The 17,983-nt window shown below is 43.7% G+C and overlaps 1 protein-coding gene across 2 annotated transcripts in view; it reads right to left on the bottom strand.

Moving 5' to 3' along the window:
- Positions 1-1,660: 1,660 nt before the first annotated feature.
- The window catches only part of RNF10 (ring finger protein 10), a 30,603-nt gene continuing 14,280 nt past the window's right edge, over positions 1,661-17,983 (bottom strand). Inside the window, exons 4-17 of one of the 2 annotated variants that reach the window (XM_004591895.4) lie at positions 17,475-17,565; positions 15,800-15,984; positions 15,584-15,720; positions 15,044-15,204; positions 13,005-13,130; positions 11,568-11,844; positions 11,221-11,354; positions 9,523-9,640; positions 9,205-9,306; positions 7,748-7,903; positions 4,712-4,809; positions 2,739-2,796; positions 2,487-2,645; positions 1,661-1,945 (exon numbers count right to left, since the gene is read on the bottom strand). In XM_004591895.4, the coding sequence (XP_004591952.2) occupies positions 1,869-1,945; positions 2,487-2,645; positions 2,739-2,796; positions 4,712-4,809; positions 7,748-7,903; positions 9,205-9,306; positions 9,523-9,640; positions 11,221-11,354; positions 11,568-11,844; positions 13,005-13,130; positions 15,044-15,204; positions 15,584-15,720; positions 15,800-15,984; positions 17,475-17,565 (1,879 nt within the window). In that variant the 3' untranslated portion in view covers positions 1,661-1,868. The remainder of the gene's footprint in view (positions 1,946-2,486; positions 2,646-2,738; positions 2,797-4,711; positions 4,810-7,747; positions 7,904-9,204; positions 9,307-9,522; positions 9,641-11,220; positions 11,355-11,567; positions 11,845-13,004; positions 13,131-15,043; positions 15,205-15,583; positions 15,721-15,799; positions 15,985-17,474; positions 17,566-17,983) is intronic. The other variant, XM_012928942.3, reaches the window with a different exon arrangement.

The raw sequence follows: 17,983 nt of genomic DNA, 5'->3' as shown, positions 1-17,983 counted from the left end.
CAACACCAGCCCCACTGGATGGAATTTGAGTATTACACTGGATATGCAGACCTAAACAAATGAAGTCAATAAACATGGGGACATAGCAACCAGCCTTAATACAGATCCATAGTCTCAGTAATGATAGACTTCAGAAATACCAAATACCTGGCTAACACGTAAACAACCGTTGCCTCAGCCCCCCCAGTAGAAACAAAAAGCAGCTTCTGCACTTTTGTGGAACAGGCTGGTTGTCTCGTGGCTGCCAGCCTGCGCATCTTCTGCAGTCTGCTCAGTATCCTTACACCTGAAGACACATGGCCTGCCACACTCACAGGCCTCACACCGACAAAGGACCTGTGATCAGGTCTGTCCTACCTCATAATATTGAGACTATTTTCTTCATAAAAAACAAATGTCACTCAGAAGTCTCTACACATTTCAGTCACAGGACTTGCTCTACCCATCTCCTCTATCCTTTGTCATAGATTAACATTCACTGAATCATAAATGGCACCTATATGGGATACTAGCATTGCAGGCAGCAAGCTTGAGCCACTGTGCCAGCCCTGCACCTACATCTTTGAAACGAGGACCAAGACTTCTCCATGTGCCACAGGTGCCCTTAAATTTTCTAGTTAAGAAAGAATATTGGGGGGGGGGGGGTTTGGTGTGGTAGTTAAACTGCTGCATATACACAGTGCTGGGTTCAAGTCCCAGCTCCAGTCCTAATTCCAGCCTCCTGCTACCCTCCTGGGAAGCCCACACAGTTCCTGACTCCTGCTTGGCTGAACCAACAGATGGGAGAGTTCTCTGCCTCACAAGTAATTTTTTTTTTTAAGAAAAAACAGGTTAAAGCTAAGCCCAGCTTAATAGTCATTTAGGCCTTGTAAGACATCAGTCCATGATGGCCAAACTGCCTGATCTCTCAGAAGCCGTTACGTTAACCTATTTTGATATTTACATGTTTTGATGTCTAGTTGAGCTGTAATGAACTATTAAAAAAAAAAAAAAAAAAAGCTCTCATTGCTTGTGCAGGTGATTTATTACAACTATTTTGCCTTCACATCTGTTCACACCTATAGGTCACTTTATTATTAAGTAGCAAGAGAATTCACATCACTCAAGTCAAGACATAAGACAGCTGCTCTAAGCAAGAGGAAAGCAGTGGGTAACCTACTCCCTTCAACCTACCCTGTTCTGCAGGCATGCCAAATCCTGTCCCTACCATTCAGGCCACTACTGCTTCCAACAAGCTCGACCTGTGGGTGGGCAGGTGCCAGGGCCTCTTAATGACAGTGGCAGCTTTCCTAACTTCCAAGTGAGACAAAACCCTCCACACCTGCAAGTGGCAAGTACAACCTATCCATCAAACTGGCAATCCACATCTGCCACCACAGCCTGGCCATTTGCAGAAAAACAAAATGCAACTCCAGCTGGGTATCCTAAATTCATTTTATTCCCTTCCCTCTGAAAAGGAGAACTGAACAGGTAGAAAAGACAACTATTTTTAATGAAAGATAGCTGCAAGGTGTGATGAAAGCAGAAGCACTGACGGCCACTCAGGTTTGAGCAGCTCCAAAGGAAGCTTAAGGAAGGGACTCACTTATTTTGGGTTGAAAAAAACTACACATGGGCCAAGACTAACCTGGCAACAAACTAAACTTTTGGCAGGAAGAGATCTCTTGTGAGTGTCAATACTTTATTTTGGTGTAAAGACGAGAAGCTGGAAAATACACTGTATTTAAAATCTCAGTTCCCCCTCACGTTGTGGAAACCCCCTCCCCCCAAAGCTAATCTTCAAACTCAAAACACTTAAAAATTACAGCAGCAAATCAAAAGCACAGGGAAAAAAAACCCAATGGAGAAGGCAGCCAGAGCCAGTGGTGTCACTTGGTGTGGACGACCGAGGTACTGAACAGGAGCTTCTGCTTCTGCTTTTTTCTTTTCTTTCCTCCTTTCTCTTCTAAAGGGAAACAAATTTCAGTTAGTCTGGAAAGCCCAATTATCCCTTGCATTTTTCATGACCTAGAGTCTGAGTGCCAGCTAAGCCTGGATCCAAACACCAGACCAGGCATTTGTCTCTGGCAAGTCCCCTTACTACCCTAAGTTATAACCATTTCACACGGTTGTTGGCAAAATAATCATTACACTAGGGGCAGAGAATGCACACATCATTAATGTTATTCTTGTGTAATCACAAATACCACAGTGAACCGACTGCTGTACCCAAGCCACCCGTTACGAATTCAACTCAAACCACAGGTGATCTGTCTGACTCTTGGAGAGAGCAAGGGGGAAAGGTCTTCAGACTGTACTTGTAGATCTCAAGAATTAACCTGATGTGCCACATAGAACGCTGATATTCAATGCACTGAAGAGAGACACAAAGGCTCAGACAGAAAAGTGTTTGCCCCTGATGTGGGCTGCTGGGTCCAGCAGGAGTGGGTTATCCATGTGCCAGGGGTCCAGCAATACCAAGGAGCACCCCAGTTCTCTGCCCTTACCAGAGAGAGGGTCCGAAGTAGCTGGTATGTCCAGTTTCATGAAGGCTGCTTCAATAGCTTGACTGAAGGAATTCTGGAAACTGGGCACAGGAACACGGTCTGAATTGTCACTCTCTCCGTCACTGTCCACAGAGGCAGGAGGAACTAAGCTGTTTTCATCTGAAAAATACCAGTGTTAAGGATTCTAAAAACAGCTTTCAAGGTTTGTTGAAAGGGCTCACACTCCATCCACTACCTGCAAGGCATCCTTACCTTTCTTTGGAGTACTTTTGGGCCACACATCTGCTTTTGCCTTTCCAACCCTCAGCATCTATCAGAGTAGAAAACAGATGACAAGGAACTGAATTCATTAATTCAACTTTTCCAGATGCCCACCTTGACACTACACTACCTAGTTAAGAGGCAGACAAGTAACTACCACTTTGAAAAGACTTCCCCATACTTTCTCTCCTTACCACACTGTGTACCCTATAGTTCAATACATAGGCTGCAGCAAAGCACCAGCTTTTTTTGCTCCTTAATAAGTAAAGAATATTGCAAAGAAGGCACAAGAAGCTCTTAGTCATTCCCAGGTTGGTAATCCTGGTACTTTCCTGCCTTTCTTAGAAACCCTGTGGGGTATAAAGCAGTGTGCAGTGCCCTCCAGTTTTAAAACTATGACTATCAAGCCTCAGCTACTTAAGGCCACCAGAAGTAACTGAACTTAATTTTAACACTGATCTAATGACCCATCATCTTTAATTTTGCTTTCCCAGGAGCTCCTTAATCATCAACTTTAGATCCAATCATACACTGGTAAAGTTCACAGCCAGTAAAACCAAGACTATCTAAGGAATAACTTTCATCTCACTTGGCCATGGCCAACTTTCACTGTTAAGAGTTACTATGAAACCCATATGCTCTATACACTAAGCAACTCAGCATGGGGTGGGGGGAGGGGGGTTTTATTTCTGCTGAGAGAAAAATCATCTGGGATTCAAGTAGGCATATCCTAAGTGTGGGTCCCCAAGGGAGAACCTTAATCAAGATGAGGTGTAGAGGGTATATAATAGGACAGATTTTTTTTCATCATATACTGCTTTGATGAATGTGTCCCTTGGCCTCCGGGAGTTTGGGTCTAATCATACTCTGAATCATACTCTTAAAAGGTAATTAAAATATCTATGTTTTACTCTTAAGGACACTCTTAAAGTAACTGTTTGAACTGAACCTACTTATGAGGAAATAGACAATTCCAAACTAGGGCATTCTATAAAACTGACTTGGCTGCTTCGAAATCTCCATGTCATGGTGGAGAAGAGGGAGGCAGCACAGAGGGACGCTATGATGAAAGGGAGCTAAGGTGACTCAGCAACTGAATGTAACAATCAATGTGGCCCCTGAACTGAGACTAATAAAGACCAAGTCATAAGGACAGAGTTTCTTTAAGTGGATGAAGAGAACTGTGGTTAAGTAGGAGAATGCCATTTTCTTTGCTGTGTTATCTCCTAAATACTTAGTAATGAAGTGTCACAAGGTCCACAACTTATATTCAACTTAGAAAAACTAACCAAATGCGGCAAAATAAAATTAGACAATATAGGTGAAAGGTTTGAGTGTTCATAATACAAGCGTACTTAAACCATTTTGCATATCAATACTTATGAACTTTTCCAAGATTTCTTGCATACATGGATTTCAGTTCTTATTTTCCCCACTTAATTATAGGTTTAATTACAGTATAACTTTTTCCTTCCCAAAAACAAACAGGATGCTTTAACTACATAACAGAAGCACCACCCAACTCAAACGCCCTAGAGGAAGGGATCAGTTGAAATTCACTGATTGAAGTTCAGTCCAAGAACAGTACACAAACATTCATTCATTCTATCAGCTATTCTTGGCCACTTTCCTTAAGTCTACAGCAGTAACTTTTGAGATAAAATCCAGGAGTTTATTTTTTAAGAAAGTCTTGGTGCTTATCAAAATCAATGCAACATTAACCTGTATATCTCTCCTGCTCCAGAGAAGGGATGCCCCAACATCATCCACATCTGCCCAACTCCCTGTTGCCTCAAGTTCTAAAGCAATAAATTTCCCCCATTCCTATCAGATACCTTAGTTTATCTACTATATTCAAATGAGAGGCAACAATTCCTGAATGAGACCCCTCCCCCGCCCCAAGAACAAGCAGCAGAGTTCATACTAAAATTCCTGGACTGCTGCTTCACAGAGAAAGAATTTACCTGGGCAAAGGAAGGGAAGGGAGAGTCTTCTTCCAGACTCCCAACGCAGGAGGGACTGCCCTGACCGGCAGTGGGTGACAGAGGGGTCAGCAGAAAGTCTGAAATGGAACCAGAGACCCGATTACAAGAGTCAAGTTCCAAAGAACTGATGTCTGCAAGGAGAGCTGAATCCTGAATCAGATCTGGATAGTTTCAGGTCCCCACTCTCCTGGGCTAACCTAATCTAGTTTGTTTACCTCCGCTATGTTCTTATAAAGCCAAACCATGACCCTTTATAGCAGTAACCAACAGAGAAAGCTTCAGGATTACAGCAACACCACAGGTCATAGAAAAACTTACTGCAGGAATAAACTGCACTAAGAAAAACTGTCTTCTTAGAAGAAGAACCACATTTTCCACGAAGAGTGATTTAGGCTTAGGTGTTTTGGACGATCTCATACTGATGCAAGGAAAAGATGAAACCAGGAGCCGGCACTGTGATGCAGTACATTAAGTCACCATGTGCAACACTGGCATCCCATATCAAAATGTACTTGGAGTACTAGCTGCCTTTTTTTTCTTGTAAAGACTTTTTTTTGAAAGAGATTTTCAGAGAAAGAGAAAAGCAGATCTTCCATCCACTGGTTCACTCCCCAAGTGGCTGCAATGGCCAGAGCTGAGCTGTATGAAGCCAGAAGCTTCTTCTACATCTCCAACATGGTTGCAGGGTCTCAAGGCTTTGGGCCGTCCTCTATTGCTTTTCCAGGCCACAAGCAGGGAGCTGACTACGGAGTGAAACAGCTGGTACTATACCCAGCAACCATACAGGGTGCCAGCACTACAAGGTGAGGGATTCGCATGTTGAGCCACCACACCATCCTTGCTGCTGCTGCTTACTAAGCTCCCTAAGGCACCTGGGGAAGCAGCAGATCGCCCGAGTACCTGCAGCCCTGTCATACATGTTGAAGACGTGGGTGAAATTCCTGGCACCTGACTTCAGCTTGGTTCTGGCTGCTATTGCAGGCATGTGAGGAGTGAACCTGCAGACAGAAGTTCTTTATCACTCTGCCTTTGACTAAGTAAATAAAACCTTAAAAATGTATGACTCAGGTCAGCCTTTCTGTTCTAGCAAGCAGGTGCCTATGACCTGGGTGTATTTAGTTAGGATCTAAAACACACAAGATCCAGACAAAGATGCCAACTTTCTGGAGCTAAGCTTTTCCCACAAACCTGCCTGTCCTCTTCCCTGAGCACTCTGGTCCCCCTCACCCCCCCAGCAGCAGGCCCTTCTAAAGTCACCGAAGCCCGTTACTGCTTCTATTCCCAGAACCTTTTAATTTTGCTTGCCTAAATACATTAGAAACTCATACTCAAAAGTCAGTTCATGAAAAATCCTTATATTAGTTTTTTTTTTTTTTAAGGTTTACTTGTTTTTACTCTAGAAAGGTGATTTCCAGAGAGAAGAAACAGATCTTCCATCTGCTTGATCACTCTATGAATGGCCACAACAGCTACAGCTGAGCCCATGTGGAGCCAGGAGCTTCTTCCAGGGCTCTTACATGGGTACAGGATTCCAAGGCATGGCTATCCTCTGCTGCTTTCCCAGGCCATAAGCAGGGAGCTGGATGGCAAGTTAGAGCAGCCAGGACACAAGCCAGCACCCGTATAGGATCCCAGCCCTTGTAAGGAAGATTAGCCAATTGAGCCACTGCACTAGGCCTACACTACAAATTCTTAAATGTAAAAAGCGTTCTGCAGTTAGATGAAAACCAGAGAATTCAAATCACATTGACTCAAATGTTTAACTTCCTCCTAACACTTTAACATATTCTCCATATTAAAAGGAAAACAAGAAAAGCTAATGATCTTTGCGAACTCTGAGTCTGGCTCTTTGTTACAGTGGACACTACTGCTAGTTTGAAACATCCCTATCCCAGGATTTGTCTATATCATTCTTAGTATCTGAAGAATTGGTTCCAGGACTCCTGTAGATACCAAAAATCAATAGATGCTCAAGTGGCCAATACAAAATGGTATAGTAGTTGAATATTAAGTTACTCACATTCTTCTATGTTTTTTTTTTAACACATGTATTAGAAAGGTAGAGTGACAGACCGAAAGAGTTTTCCATCCACTAGTTAACTCCCCAAATGGCCACAACAGCTAAGATCTGTCAGGATCAAAACCAGGAGCTTATTACTCCATTTCAGTCTGAAGCCCAAGCACTTGGGCCATCCTCTGTTACTCCCCTAAGTACATTAGCAAGGAGCAGGATGGGAAGCAGGGCAGCTGGGACTCAAATCACAGCTGACATGGTTTGAAGCATATGGGACTCAAACTAGTGCTCATTACATACACCAGCCCCTTTATATACTTTAAATCATCCCTGGAATATTTTACAATACATATTACAACTTAAATGCTAGGTAAAAGGTTACTCTACTGTAGTGTTTAGGGAATAAGAACAGAAAAAATTTGTATATGCTCAAAATACTCAATTTTTCTCCTCTAGTTTCTGTAACTCATGGACACAGAATCTGTATATCGGTGAACTAGCTATACATAAATGACACACAGCAACTAGTTATACATAAATGACACACACACCATAGCTTTATGGTGGCTTTTTCAACCCATAGATGGTAGGTCTGTTCTTGCTGTGTAGTCTCTTTTTACCTTTCTATTCATTAAGAAATAAGTTTCTATTTTTCAATAGCTGCAAATTTTCCTCTGTATAGCTTAGTAGGCTATGTCCTCTTATTTCTGCTCTTATAAACAATAGAGACCCAAGGATAGCCAAGCATGAAAGGAACTGCACGCTTAAATAAGATGAAACAGCTATGTCACAGAAAAGACTCAAGGCTTAACAATCTGCCTATTGAACTATACAACAGAACAGCCAAGGAAAAAGATCAATGGGACAAGCTGACACATCTCAAACAACCCAAAGGAAGATTATGTGTCTGTAGGTCATACCACACTGTCCAGGTCAAAGGTATATATCCAAACAGCTAGGCTTTGCTTAGGGACTAACCAGTGGATTCCAACTCGGTTTACCTGCATGAGAACCTGGACTTCTGCTAAGAGGAGAAAGGGAGAGGGCCTCCTGGCCCTCTTTGCTGGTGGGACCCGAAGCAGAATCAGAGGAACAGGCATGGGAATTGAAGGCAGGAAACTGCTGTAGATTCTCCAGGGGAATGTAGACTTCTGGGTCTGTAAAGCAAAGACATTACTAGGTAGGCCCACTTAACAGAATTCCTCCAACACTGTTCAACAGCTGAGGACAGCCAACATGGCACCTGCTCACCAAGGCTCTGGAGGATGCAGACAGAAGCTTTCAAATTCAACTTTCTAATCTTTTAAACAAAAAATTTGCCCTAACTATTCATAACTGAACCTGGATGATTAACTTGAGTATTAATTCTACTGTTCCACTTACCTGTATATTTTTATGATAAAAATGTTTGGGGCTAGCACTATGGCTCTATAGTAAAAAAGTTTTAGGAAAAATATCCTGTGCCTTAAGTATCACTTATGGATATGTGCCAAATCACCTCATAATGCTGTAACCCAGGTATGTGGTTCAGTACAATTTCTACTGTTCGTCATAAAATAACAAATTTAATAGCGGAGTCCTTTCCTGTGCCTTCAAGTAAGGATTTCATTTGGTTTTCTAGTGGGTAACCAGGCCCTCATGTGACACTAATCCTAATCTCTATGGGTTCAGTGAGGCTTATACTGTAGAAGATCAAAAGATACTGTGTTGGGGCCCGGCGGCGTGGCCTAGCAGCTAAAGTCCTCATGTTGAACGCCCCGGGATCCCATATGGGCGCCGGTTCTAATCTCGGCAGCTCCACTTCCCATCCAGCTCCCTGCTTGTGGCCTGGGAAAGCAGGAGAGGACAGCCCAAAGCTTTGGGACCCTGCACCCATGTGGGAGACCCGGAAGAGGTTCTGGGTTCCCGGCTTCAGATCGGCGCGCACCGGCCGTTGCGGCTCACTTGGGGAGTGAATCATCGGACGGAAGATCTTCCTCTCTGTATATCTGACTTTGTAATAAAGTAAATAAATCTTTAAAAAAAAAAAAAAGATACTGTGTTGTTGGTACATAAGAGCTCTTAAGTCCAACTTTATGAACACATTTCTTCATTTGTCGAAGTGCCTACAATATCAGACCTGCCAGGCAAACTCGGTGTGAACAGCTGTCAGCAAGAGTCACTGGTGAGGTCTGTGATCCAGGGACACAGGAGATGACCAGCCGCAGGATTTGCAGCAGGGCTCCAATTCTCTCCTTGGAACAGGTCTTACCAGGCCTTAATCCTATGTGCCATTCACTTTGACTCACGTGAGCTCATTAAATTTCCAGGCTTTCAAAGAAAGCACTCTGCATTATTTGCACTGAACAAATAATGAAGTTGAGATGTGAACCCAAGTAGCCCGGCTTCTGGCCCAGCCCAGAGCCTCCACACAATGATACATAGCCGTCAATTTCAAGACAACAATTCCTGAACTTACACTTGCCCTGTTTCTTGTTCTCCTCCATCTCAATTCTGCGTTCTCGGCGGCGTTCCTCACGAGCTTTCTTCTGGCGCTGACGCTTCCTTTTCTCAATGTCATCTGCAGGATGATCAGGTCATAAGGAGGCAAACCCAACAAACCACCCCAGTAACTCTTCAGGTGGCAAGTAGTTAAGCCCAGCTACACTACAGACAAAAAGGTCAAGTGCTTTGGGAAAATACTGAGATTCATGATACAGCTCCTGAAGTTTCCTCCCACACTAGGCTTCTAGCCACGAGAATCAAGCAATCAAGGAGAAGCAGAGGGCATTCTCACCTGAGAATATCTCCAGTGTTTCCTTGGAGACCACAGGAGGCTGCAGGGCCAGTTCACAGATGCTGAACTCACAGGTGAGCGGCAAGTGAGAGAGATATCTATGACGCTGTCGAACATCCTACAATAGAAAAGGGACCAATGAACACTTAAGACTGATTCACTGTTCCTAATTTTCTAGAGTCCACAACTGAAGTAGGAATAACAGGCCAGATAAAAATGTTTTGGTAGGCAGTAGTTGTGGCACAGCTGGTTAAAGCTATAGCTTTCAATGCCTGCATCCCATTAGAGCACCAGACTAAGTCCTAACTACTACTAAACTTTGGATCCAGGTTCTTGTGGATGTACCTACAAGGCACAGAAGATGGATTAGTACTCAGGCCCGTGTTGCCCACATGGAAGCCCAAGACAGTTTCTGGCATCTGACTTCAGCCTGACTCAGACCCTGATGTTGCAGGCGTCTAAGAGTGGATCAGCTGACAGAATATTTATCTTTTCTCTCCATGTCACCCCACCTATCAAATGAATAAATTTATAAAAACAAAACAAAATGACCCCTACACACAGCATTTGTTGGAAAAACCTGAGAACCAAATGGAACTAATGACTGAAAAGTAAGAAAGCAGATGTCTACTGAATGAAACTTGGCCTGAACCTGCCAGAGTCCAGGTCCAGCTGAGTTCGGAACTCGAAAAGGGTGCATGGAGTAGGTGTACAGAGAAAAGAAATGGACCAGTAAGACTTCATGATCATAATGGGCAATGCAAGAAAGCTGTCCCCTTTATTTATACAGAAGCAGTCACAAGCTCTGGCACAGACTTTTTACATCATGGTCAAGTGGGTGTTTCCAAGGATAATTCCGCCCTTTGTTTCACCTTAAAGTTCTCAGCAGAAGTTCTCAATAGACTGTGCATAGGGGCCTGGCGGCGTGGCCTAGTGGCTAAGGTCTTCACCTTGAACGCCCCGGGATCCCATATGGGCACCGGTTCTAATCCCGGCAGCTCCACTTCCTCTCTATCTCTCCTCCTCTCTGTATATCTGACTTTGTAATAAAAATAAAAAATAAAAAATAGACTATGCATAGAATCAGTAACACATTCTTACTACAATCCTCATTCTACAACTTGATCTTGAATCAGTTAAGGGAGGAAATGCATCACAGAAACAGGGAGCTAAAGATCAAGGATGGTCAATGCGGGCAACAGAGACAGACAGCATGAAATGTAAAAGGTCCTTTTGCAACATCGACTTCCAAGCCCACATTGATAGTAAAAACCAACTCCCATAGTGGCAAACAATGCCTACACAGATTACAGAATTCTCAGTGGGGGTGGTCCAGTGTCCATGCAAAGGGAGGTGGAACTGCCTTCAGGTGATTGCAGAGACCTCCGCCAGGCCCTACCATGCAGTGGAAAATTCCTCGTGGCTTTGCCTGCAGGGGAACAGCTCTCTACAAAGCTCCATGTCCTCCATACCCACTGCACGGACACCAGCATGAACCAAAAACAAAATCCACTAGTTTTTTTGTATTCTTGCTCCATATTTGATGGACAAGTTTACAATACTCAAGAATTCTCTAATTTTGAAGTTGGTTAACAAAATTTGCATACTACCACCCAAAGAGACTTAGAAATACAACTAAGACCTCAGACTAGCTAAGTATAGGCACATCCCAACAGTGCTCTTCTGAAGAGACTGTACCTCGGACATGGAGTAACCAGCGATCTCTACCACAGTTGCTGAGATCTTCTCTGGGCTCTGTTCCAGGCTGCCGTACTCCCGCACGAGGCAGCGCACATTCACAGGGTGCAGGAACATATGCTGTCCATCTTCCGCTGAAGATAAAAGATTCTGTCACACACTCAACCCTGGCCAGCCTTCAAGAACAGCTTTTCCATGTCCCTGGAACTAGACCCGGCTCTCCTTCCCCACACCAAAAAGCACAGTAATCCAGACCTCCAGGGTCTAGTGAAGACACTACTGCTTAGAGCCAACAAACCTTGTGAGGCCTGTGCAGCAATCCAGCCCTTTTCCTCAGGGCCCCTTACCTTGGTAAAAGTAGTAACAAGGAGAGCTGCTGAGATGTGTGGTGTCTGGCTTGTTGAGGGGCTCCTCCTGGCTGGACTCAATACAAATGGTCCCTTCCCCAAGATTGTCATCTGCTAATTGTGAATGATCACAGGCCTCTGGTAATCCTTCAGGCTCCGGTTCTAACACTGCTTCCTCTTCTTCTACCACAGAGAGAGCAGGTGGACAAGATGGACAGTCCAGCGGACAAACTTCTGTGGTCTCATCATCAAAGGCAGACAGATACTCTAGCACACCCTGTGAGAACAAACTCTACATCAACCGAAAGCACACGATCGCATATAACAATCAACAAATAATGTGGTTCAACTGATTGGCACAACTCAAAAAACACCACTTCGTAGTCAGTACTGTGGTATAGCGAGTGGGCAGAGCCACTAACTCCAGTTTCAGCATCCCACACGGACACTTGTTAGTCCCAACTGCTCTACTTCCCATTTAGCACCCTGACAACAGCCTGGGAAAGCAGCACCCACGTGGTACACCAGTAGAAGATCCTGACTTCCAATTCAGAGTAGCCCAGCTCCAAACATTGTGGCTATTCGGGGAGTGATCCAGCAAATGGAAGATTCTGTTTCTTCTTCCCTTTCTCTCTCCCTCCCTTCTCTGTAACTCTTTCAAGGAAAATAAATCTTTTTAAAAATAATAATAAAGTAGTAATATGGTAGGCCAGTGTTGTGCCTCTGCCTGTGGCACTAGCATCCCATATGGATGATGGTTTGCTATTTCCGATCCAACTCCCTGGTTATAGCTTGGGAAAGCAGTGGAGGATGGCTCAAATCCTTGGTCCCCTGCAACCAAGTGGGAGACCCTAAAGAAGCTCCTGGCTTACAGATTTGCATCAGCTAAGCTCCAGCCACTGTGGCCTTTTGGCCAGTGAACCAGAGGACTGATTTGTTGTCCTTCTCCGTAACTCTGCCTTTCAAATAAGATCACATCCTTTAAACAAAGACAGTAGTTATATGGTAAAGGTAAACATAAGAATCAAGTTCCCAGGGCAGACATCTGGGTAAGCTGCTGGTTGCCATATCCACACTCTTCTGGGTTCAAATCGTGACACGTAGTTGGGTGCTGCTACCCAGGTAGGAGACCAAGTTTGAGTACCTGTTTCCTGATTTCAGCCTGACCTGGCCCCAGGTGTTGTGCACATTTGGAGATTTCAACAGTGGATGGGAATTCTGTGTTTATCTGGCTCTGCAATAATTTCTTAAAAGCACCAAGCTCCGTTGATGTTTCTGCTAGCTGTCCCCTTCACTGATGTCACATTCCAGCATAAAGACTTAGCACACAAAAATCCTAGCCCCTCTTCTACTGGGAAGTTCAGGTCTGGGTGGGGTCAACCAGTTGGCAGCAGTGCAGAAGAAATAGTAGCTTTGCCATAATAGGGACACACTAACCTTCCTGGGTTGAAAATCAGACTCCTTCGCCAAGGGAGCCATCAGCACCAGTTGTTCCAGGGCAGCCATGACACCAGTGACCTCTTCTTTGCTTCCAGCCAATCCTGACAGAGCCTCTTCCCGAGTCTAAGGCACCAGAGAGAAGACCAGAAAAGGCTGTTTCCAGAAACATTTAAGTTCGAAGGGCAAATGATTAAAATGGTCGCTTCCAACAGAAAATAAAAACGAAACAAGACCCACTGAAAACAGTTTAGTCGAGCACTTACAATCCTCAATCTTTGATGGAATCAGAAAGCAAAAAAAAAAAACAGCTTGAGCACACAAAGAAAGATATCCTACTGAGAATCTGACAGACTACACGGCATAAAAGCTTCCCAAGATGTCAGAACAGAGAATTAGTCTCCTTTTATAAACTATGTTAGCAAAAAAAACAGAGTTAACAGCAAAAGGGGAACAGGACTGGATAGCTCTAATTCGGGATATGGTTCTTCTACAATGCTACAATGTATAAAGAGAATTTTAAAAATAGGGGCTAGTACCAGCATCCCATATGGATGCTGCCTCGTGTCCCAGCTGCTCCACTTCCAATCGAGCTCCCTGCTTGCAGTCTAGGAAAGCAGTAGAGGATGGTCCAAAGTCTTGGAACCCTGCACCCACATGGGAGACCCAAAAGAGGCTCCTAGCTTTATATTGGTTCAGATCCAGCCACTGTGGCCATTTGGGGAGTCAATCAGCAGATGGAAGATCTTTTTTGTCTTTTCTTTTTTCTGTAAATCTGCTTTGCAAATAAAAATAAGTATTACCAAAAAAAGGGGCGTAGGGTGGGAGACAGTTGCATTTTCCATACCAGGATCTGAGGCTTAGTAAGATAAATAAAAGAGTACAACACAGGAGCTTTCACATACTAACCACTGAATAATTGAGAGAGTTTATACTGCTTTCTAAGTCATGGCTCTCAAAATAATGACAAGCAAAACTGCGCTAGAATCCAGTATACTGTGGCCTAGCAGCTAAAGTCTTCGCCTTAAACACACCAGGATCCCATATGGACACCGGTTCTAATCCTGGCAACTCCACTTCCCATCCAGCTCCCTGCTTGTGCCCTGGGAAAGCAGTCGAGGATGGCCCAAAGCCTTGGGACCCTGCACCAGTGTGGGAAACCCAGAAGAGCTCCTGGCTCCAGATTAGCACAGCACCGGCCGTTGCGGTCACTTGGGGAGTGACTCATTGGATGGAAGATCTTTCTCTTTGTCTCTCCTCCTCTATACATATCTGACTTTGCAATAAAAATAAAGTAAATCTTAAAAAAAAAAAAAAAAAAAACCCACTATATCACAAACTACTCTTAGCTGAGCCCAAATCTACTAAAATAAATTTTAAGGGTGAAGCCACAATTTTAAGTAAGCTTGCTGTTGGAGGAAGGTGTCTGGCCCAGCAGTAGGGATACCACGTGAAACACAGACATCCCAATCAGAGTGCTGTTCTCTTCCCACTAATGTTCCAATGGGTGTCTTCCACCCAATGGGAGACACAGACTGGGTATCTGGGTCCTGGCTTTGGCCTGGTCCAGCTCTGGCAGTCGCAGGCATTTGAAGAATGACCTAGCAGATGAGAGATCTTTCTGCCTTTCAAATAAAATCAGACATTGTTCTGGAAGACACAGGACCTATGAAAGCCTATACATGAGCAACTCTTGCAGGGCAACAATGTTGCTCAAAAAAAAAAAAAAAAAAAAAAAAAAAAACCCTAAGAAAGAGAAGAAATCTAATTACTTGGCTAGTATCAGCTAAACAAAGCAACTCCATTATCACACTTGTACAATCAGTTTGGCCTATTCTTTTCAGTTCTAGAAAGCTTTTCAAAAGCTTTTACTTCTTCCCTACAAAGAAAACCTATAGAACCAACTAGGATTTTAGCTACGTTCTTAATTCCAGGCAGAGTTGAAGTAACTTATTCCCACCATCTACCAGCTCACCCCAACCATGATCAAGTACAGAAGATTCAACATCTCTCGTGTTAACTTTCCAATGCCCCCTCACCTTGAGCTCCTGGATAGCTGCTTCAATAAAGCAGGACTCAGGAGTGTGCTTCTCCTCTGCCAGCTGCTGCTCCAGCGCTAATTTCTCTTCTAGTACCACCCGGTGTAGCACCTGCTCCTTAGAAGCAAGCAGCAACTTTGAGTACTGGCTGTGCTGTTCATCTATAAGAAAAAGCAAGCAAGAGTGTATGTGTTTATCTGAGTACTTGCATCTCAAATACACAAAATCATCTTTTCTAAAAAAAGAAGAGAAAGGAAAAGAGAAAGAAGATAGATGCTAAGACTGGCTAACTTTGGAATCCCCAAGACTATGGGTAGAGCAGACAATTCTATGAAGCCTGGTAAAATAAAAAACTAATTTTACACACACAGGAACCAAATGTCAAGCCAAGAGTACAAAACCACTCAGTAAATTCCCACCTACCCTACAGAAGCTGCACAATAATGTGGACATGCTAAACTTTAGCTGCACCAAAGGCTCTATTTCTGACATACAGCCTAATCAACAACTTGACTGTATCCCAAAACTAAGGGTACTCACCTCCTAGATGAATGGGATGGTCTACATTCATCCATTTGGATTTGGGCAAGGCCACCAAGACCCCTTTCTCTCTCTTCATTAGCTGCATTGTAATGGTGTCCCCAACAACATACTGGCGAGACTCCGTGGCAACAACACTGTAACACAGACATTCAGATGGAGCAAAGCAAGGAGTCAGCTCACTGGGTTTTAATCTATTAAATGTTTCAACCTCACCTCTTAAGATCTTTCTTATGCACAGAACTATAACAGATGGGACATTTACTCCATGTCTTCTCACTCAGTGAAAGATAGTGCAGAATGCACGCCCAGCAAAAGATGTGTCCACAACGGGTTATCTTGGCTGCTGTAGGTGGATAGAGGCATATTGGGCAAGATGGCACTTCATGGCTACAGATGCGCTGAAACAAAACATAACCATGTCACTGCTCTCTAAAGTGACTAAAGTTTATCCAACTTAGAGCTTCTTCTATTTATTTTCAATGCATCTTCATAAAACTATGAAAATTGCAAATGTACACGAATTCTTTTAGCAAATCACTAAGAAAACTCACAATGGCTTATGTGAAAAAAAAACAAACATTAACAAAACATTGTGGAAATCACCATGATGCTATTTATAAAGGCTTTAATATGTACAAAAACCAAAATGCATAAAGTTGTCTAGAAATAATCTACCAGTAATTTCCAGCAGAGTTAATAAGACTTCTGCTTTACATTCAGTTACGTAATTTTTCTGAAAGGCAGATCAATGTCAGTACTAAAAAGGCATTCGGATAAGGGAAATCAGGCACCCAAACGACAGCTTACTGCTGAACCAAACACTCAATCTCTACTTTTGTTAGTTTATTTGCAAGATTTATTTTTACTTTACTTGAAAGGCAAAGACACAGAGACAGAGACCTTCCCCACTTCCTGGTTTACTCCCCAAACGACAGCAATAGCCCAGGCAGTGCCAGACCACCTCTTGTTTTCCCAGGCACATTAGCAAGGAACTGGATAGGAAAACAAGCAGCCAGGAGAGGAACCAGTGACCATACCAAATGCCAATATTCCAAGAGGTGCTTAGCCTGCTGTCAGTCAGTAGAGAGATCTCTATCACCAACTCTGCCTTTCAAATAAAAACAATTTTAAAATGTAGCAGTGGTTCTGATAAAGTATAACTATATGACTCATTCATCTGTCACAAGGTTGAAGCCTAATTTCACACTATCAACAGCTGCCAATGAAGTAATGACCACATGGTAAGAGGGTAAACAGTATCCCCCAGACACCCCAGCTACTATTTTCTAGGACTGAGAAGCTGGGCAGTAGGACCACTTGGACACTTTTAACATAAGAACCCTTTATATCCCATCACTGTAAGACTGTGCCAATTAGGGCCCGGCGGTGTGGCCTAGCGGCTAAAGTCCTCGCCTTGAAAGCCCCGGGATCCCATATGGGCGTCGGTTCTAATCCCAGCAGCTCCACTTCCCATCCAGCTCCCTGCTCGTGGCCTGGGAAAGCAGTGGAGGACGGCCCAATGCATTGGGACCCTGCACCCGTGTGGGAGACCCGGAAGAGGTTCCGGGTTCCCGGCTTTGGATCGGCACGCGTCGGCCCGTTGCAGCTCACTCGGGGAGTGAATCATCGGACGGAAGATCTTCCTCTCTGTCTCTCCTCCTCTCTGTATATATGGCTGTAATAAAATGAATAAATCTTTAAAAAAAAAAAAAAAAAGACTGTGCCAATTAGTCACAAAATGAACTTCCAAGGGGAACCAAGGACTGACCTCTGAAAAAAGTTTATGGTACACAGAAGGGGTGTTAGCAGTAAACACTGCCATCAGCTGTTAACTAAAGAAAGGGACTACAGTGACTTAACAGTTTCCAAGTTTGGCTATGCTACTCACCACTTGTTCCACAAAGTCCCAGTTGACTAAAGTATCAGGATCTGCAAAATGAGCTGTGTAGTCTTGGTCTTCAGATACTACAAATTGGCAGCTAGAAACAGGGAAGACGGAGGACAGTCTGTCAGAATCCACAAGCAAACCATTAACAGAACTTCATTACCTCTTCACTTAGACGTCACATGCAAGCTACCTGTAGCCACAGTTCACAAAGCACAGCACTACAACTTCAGTTCCTGTTCTGAGCTCTGGCAGGATCCAATAGCTCATTGAGTAGAAATCTAAACCCCTGTTTCCTTCGCTTCCAAGTCCATCGCTATAAGCCTCTCTTGAACTAAGTTAACTAAGGCTGCTCTAGCAACCGTCAGTCAGCTAAGGTCCTTCCCGCACCCTCAGAATCCCAGAATGTGGCTCGTTTTTAAGGCTACTGAACACTTAGAATCACTCTCAAATTTATACAAAGCATAAAATGGTTACCTCAGTCTAAATCTGAGGTCAAATTTTGCATTTTT

This window comes from Ochotona princeps, chromosome 29 (genome assembly GCF_030435755.1).
Source record: "Ochotona princeps isolate mOchPri1 chromosome 29, mOchPri1.hap1, whole genome shotgun sequence".
In the NCBI taxonomy this organism is placed as follows: domain Eukaryota; kingdom Metazoa; phylum Chordata; class Mammalia; order Lagomorpha; family Ochotonidae; genus Ochotona; species Ochotona princeps.
The sequence above is the reverse complement of the archived record's forward strand: the minus strand, read 5'-3'. Positions and strand labels throughout refer to the sequence as shown.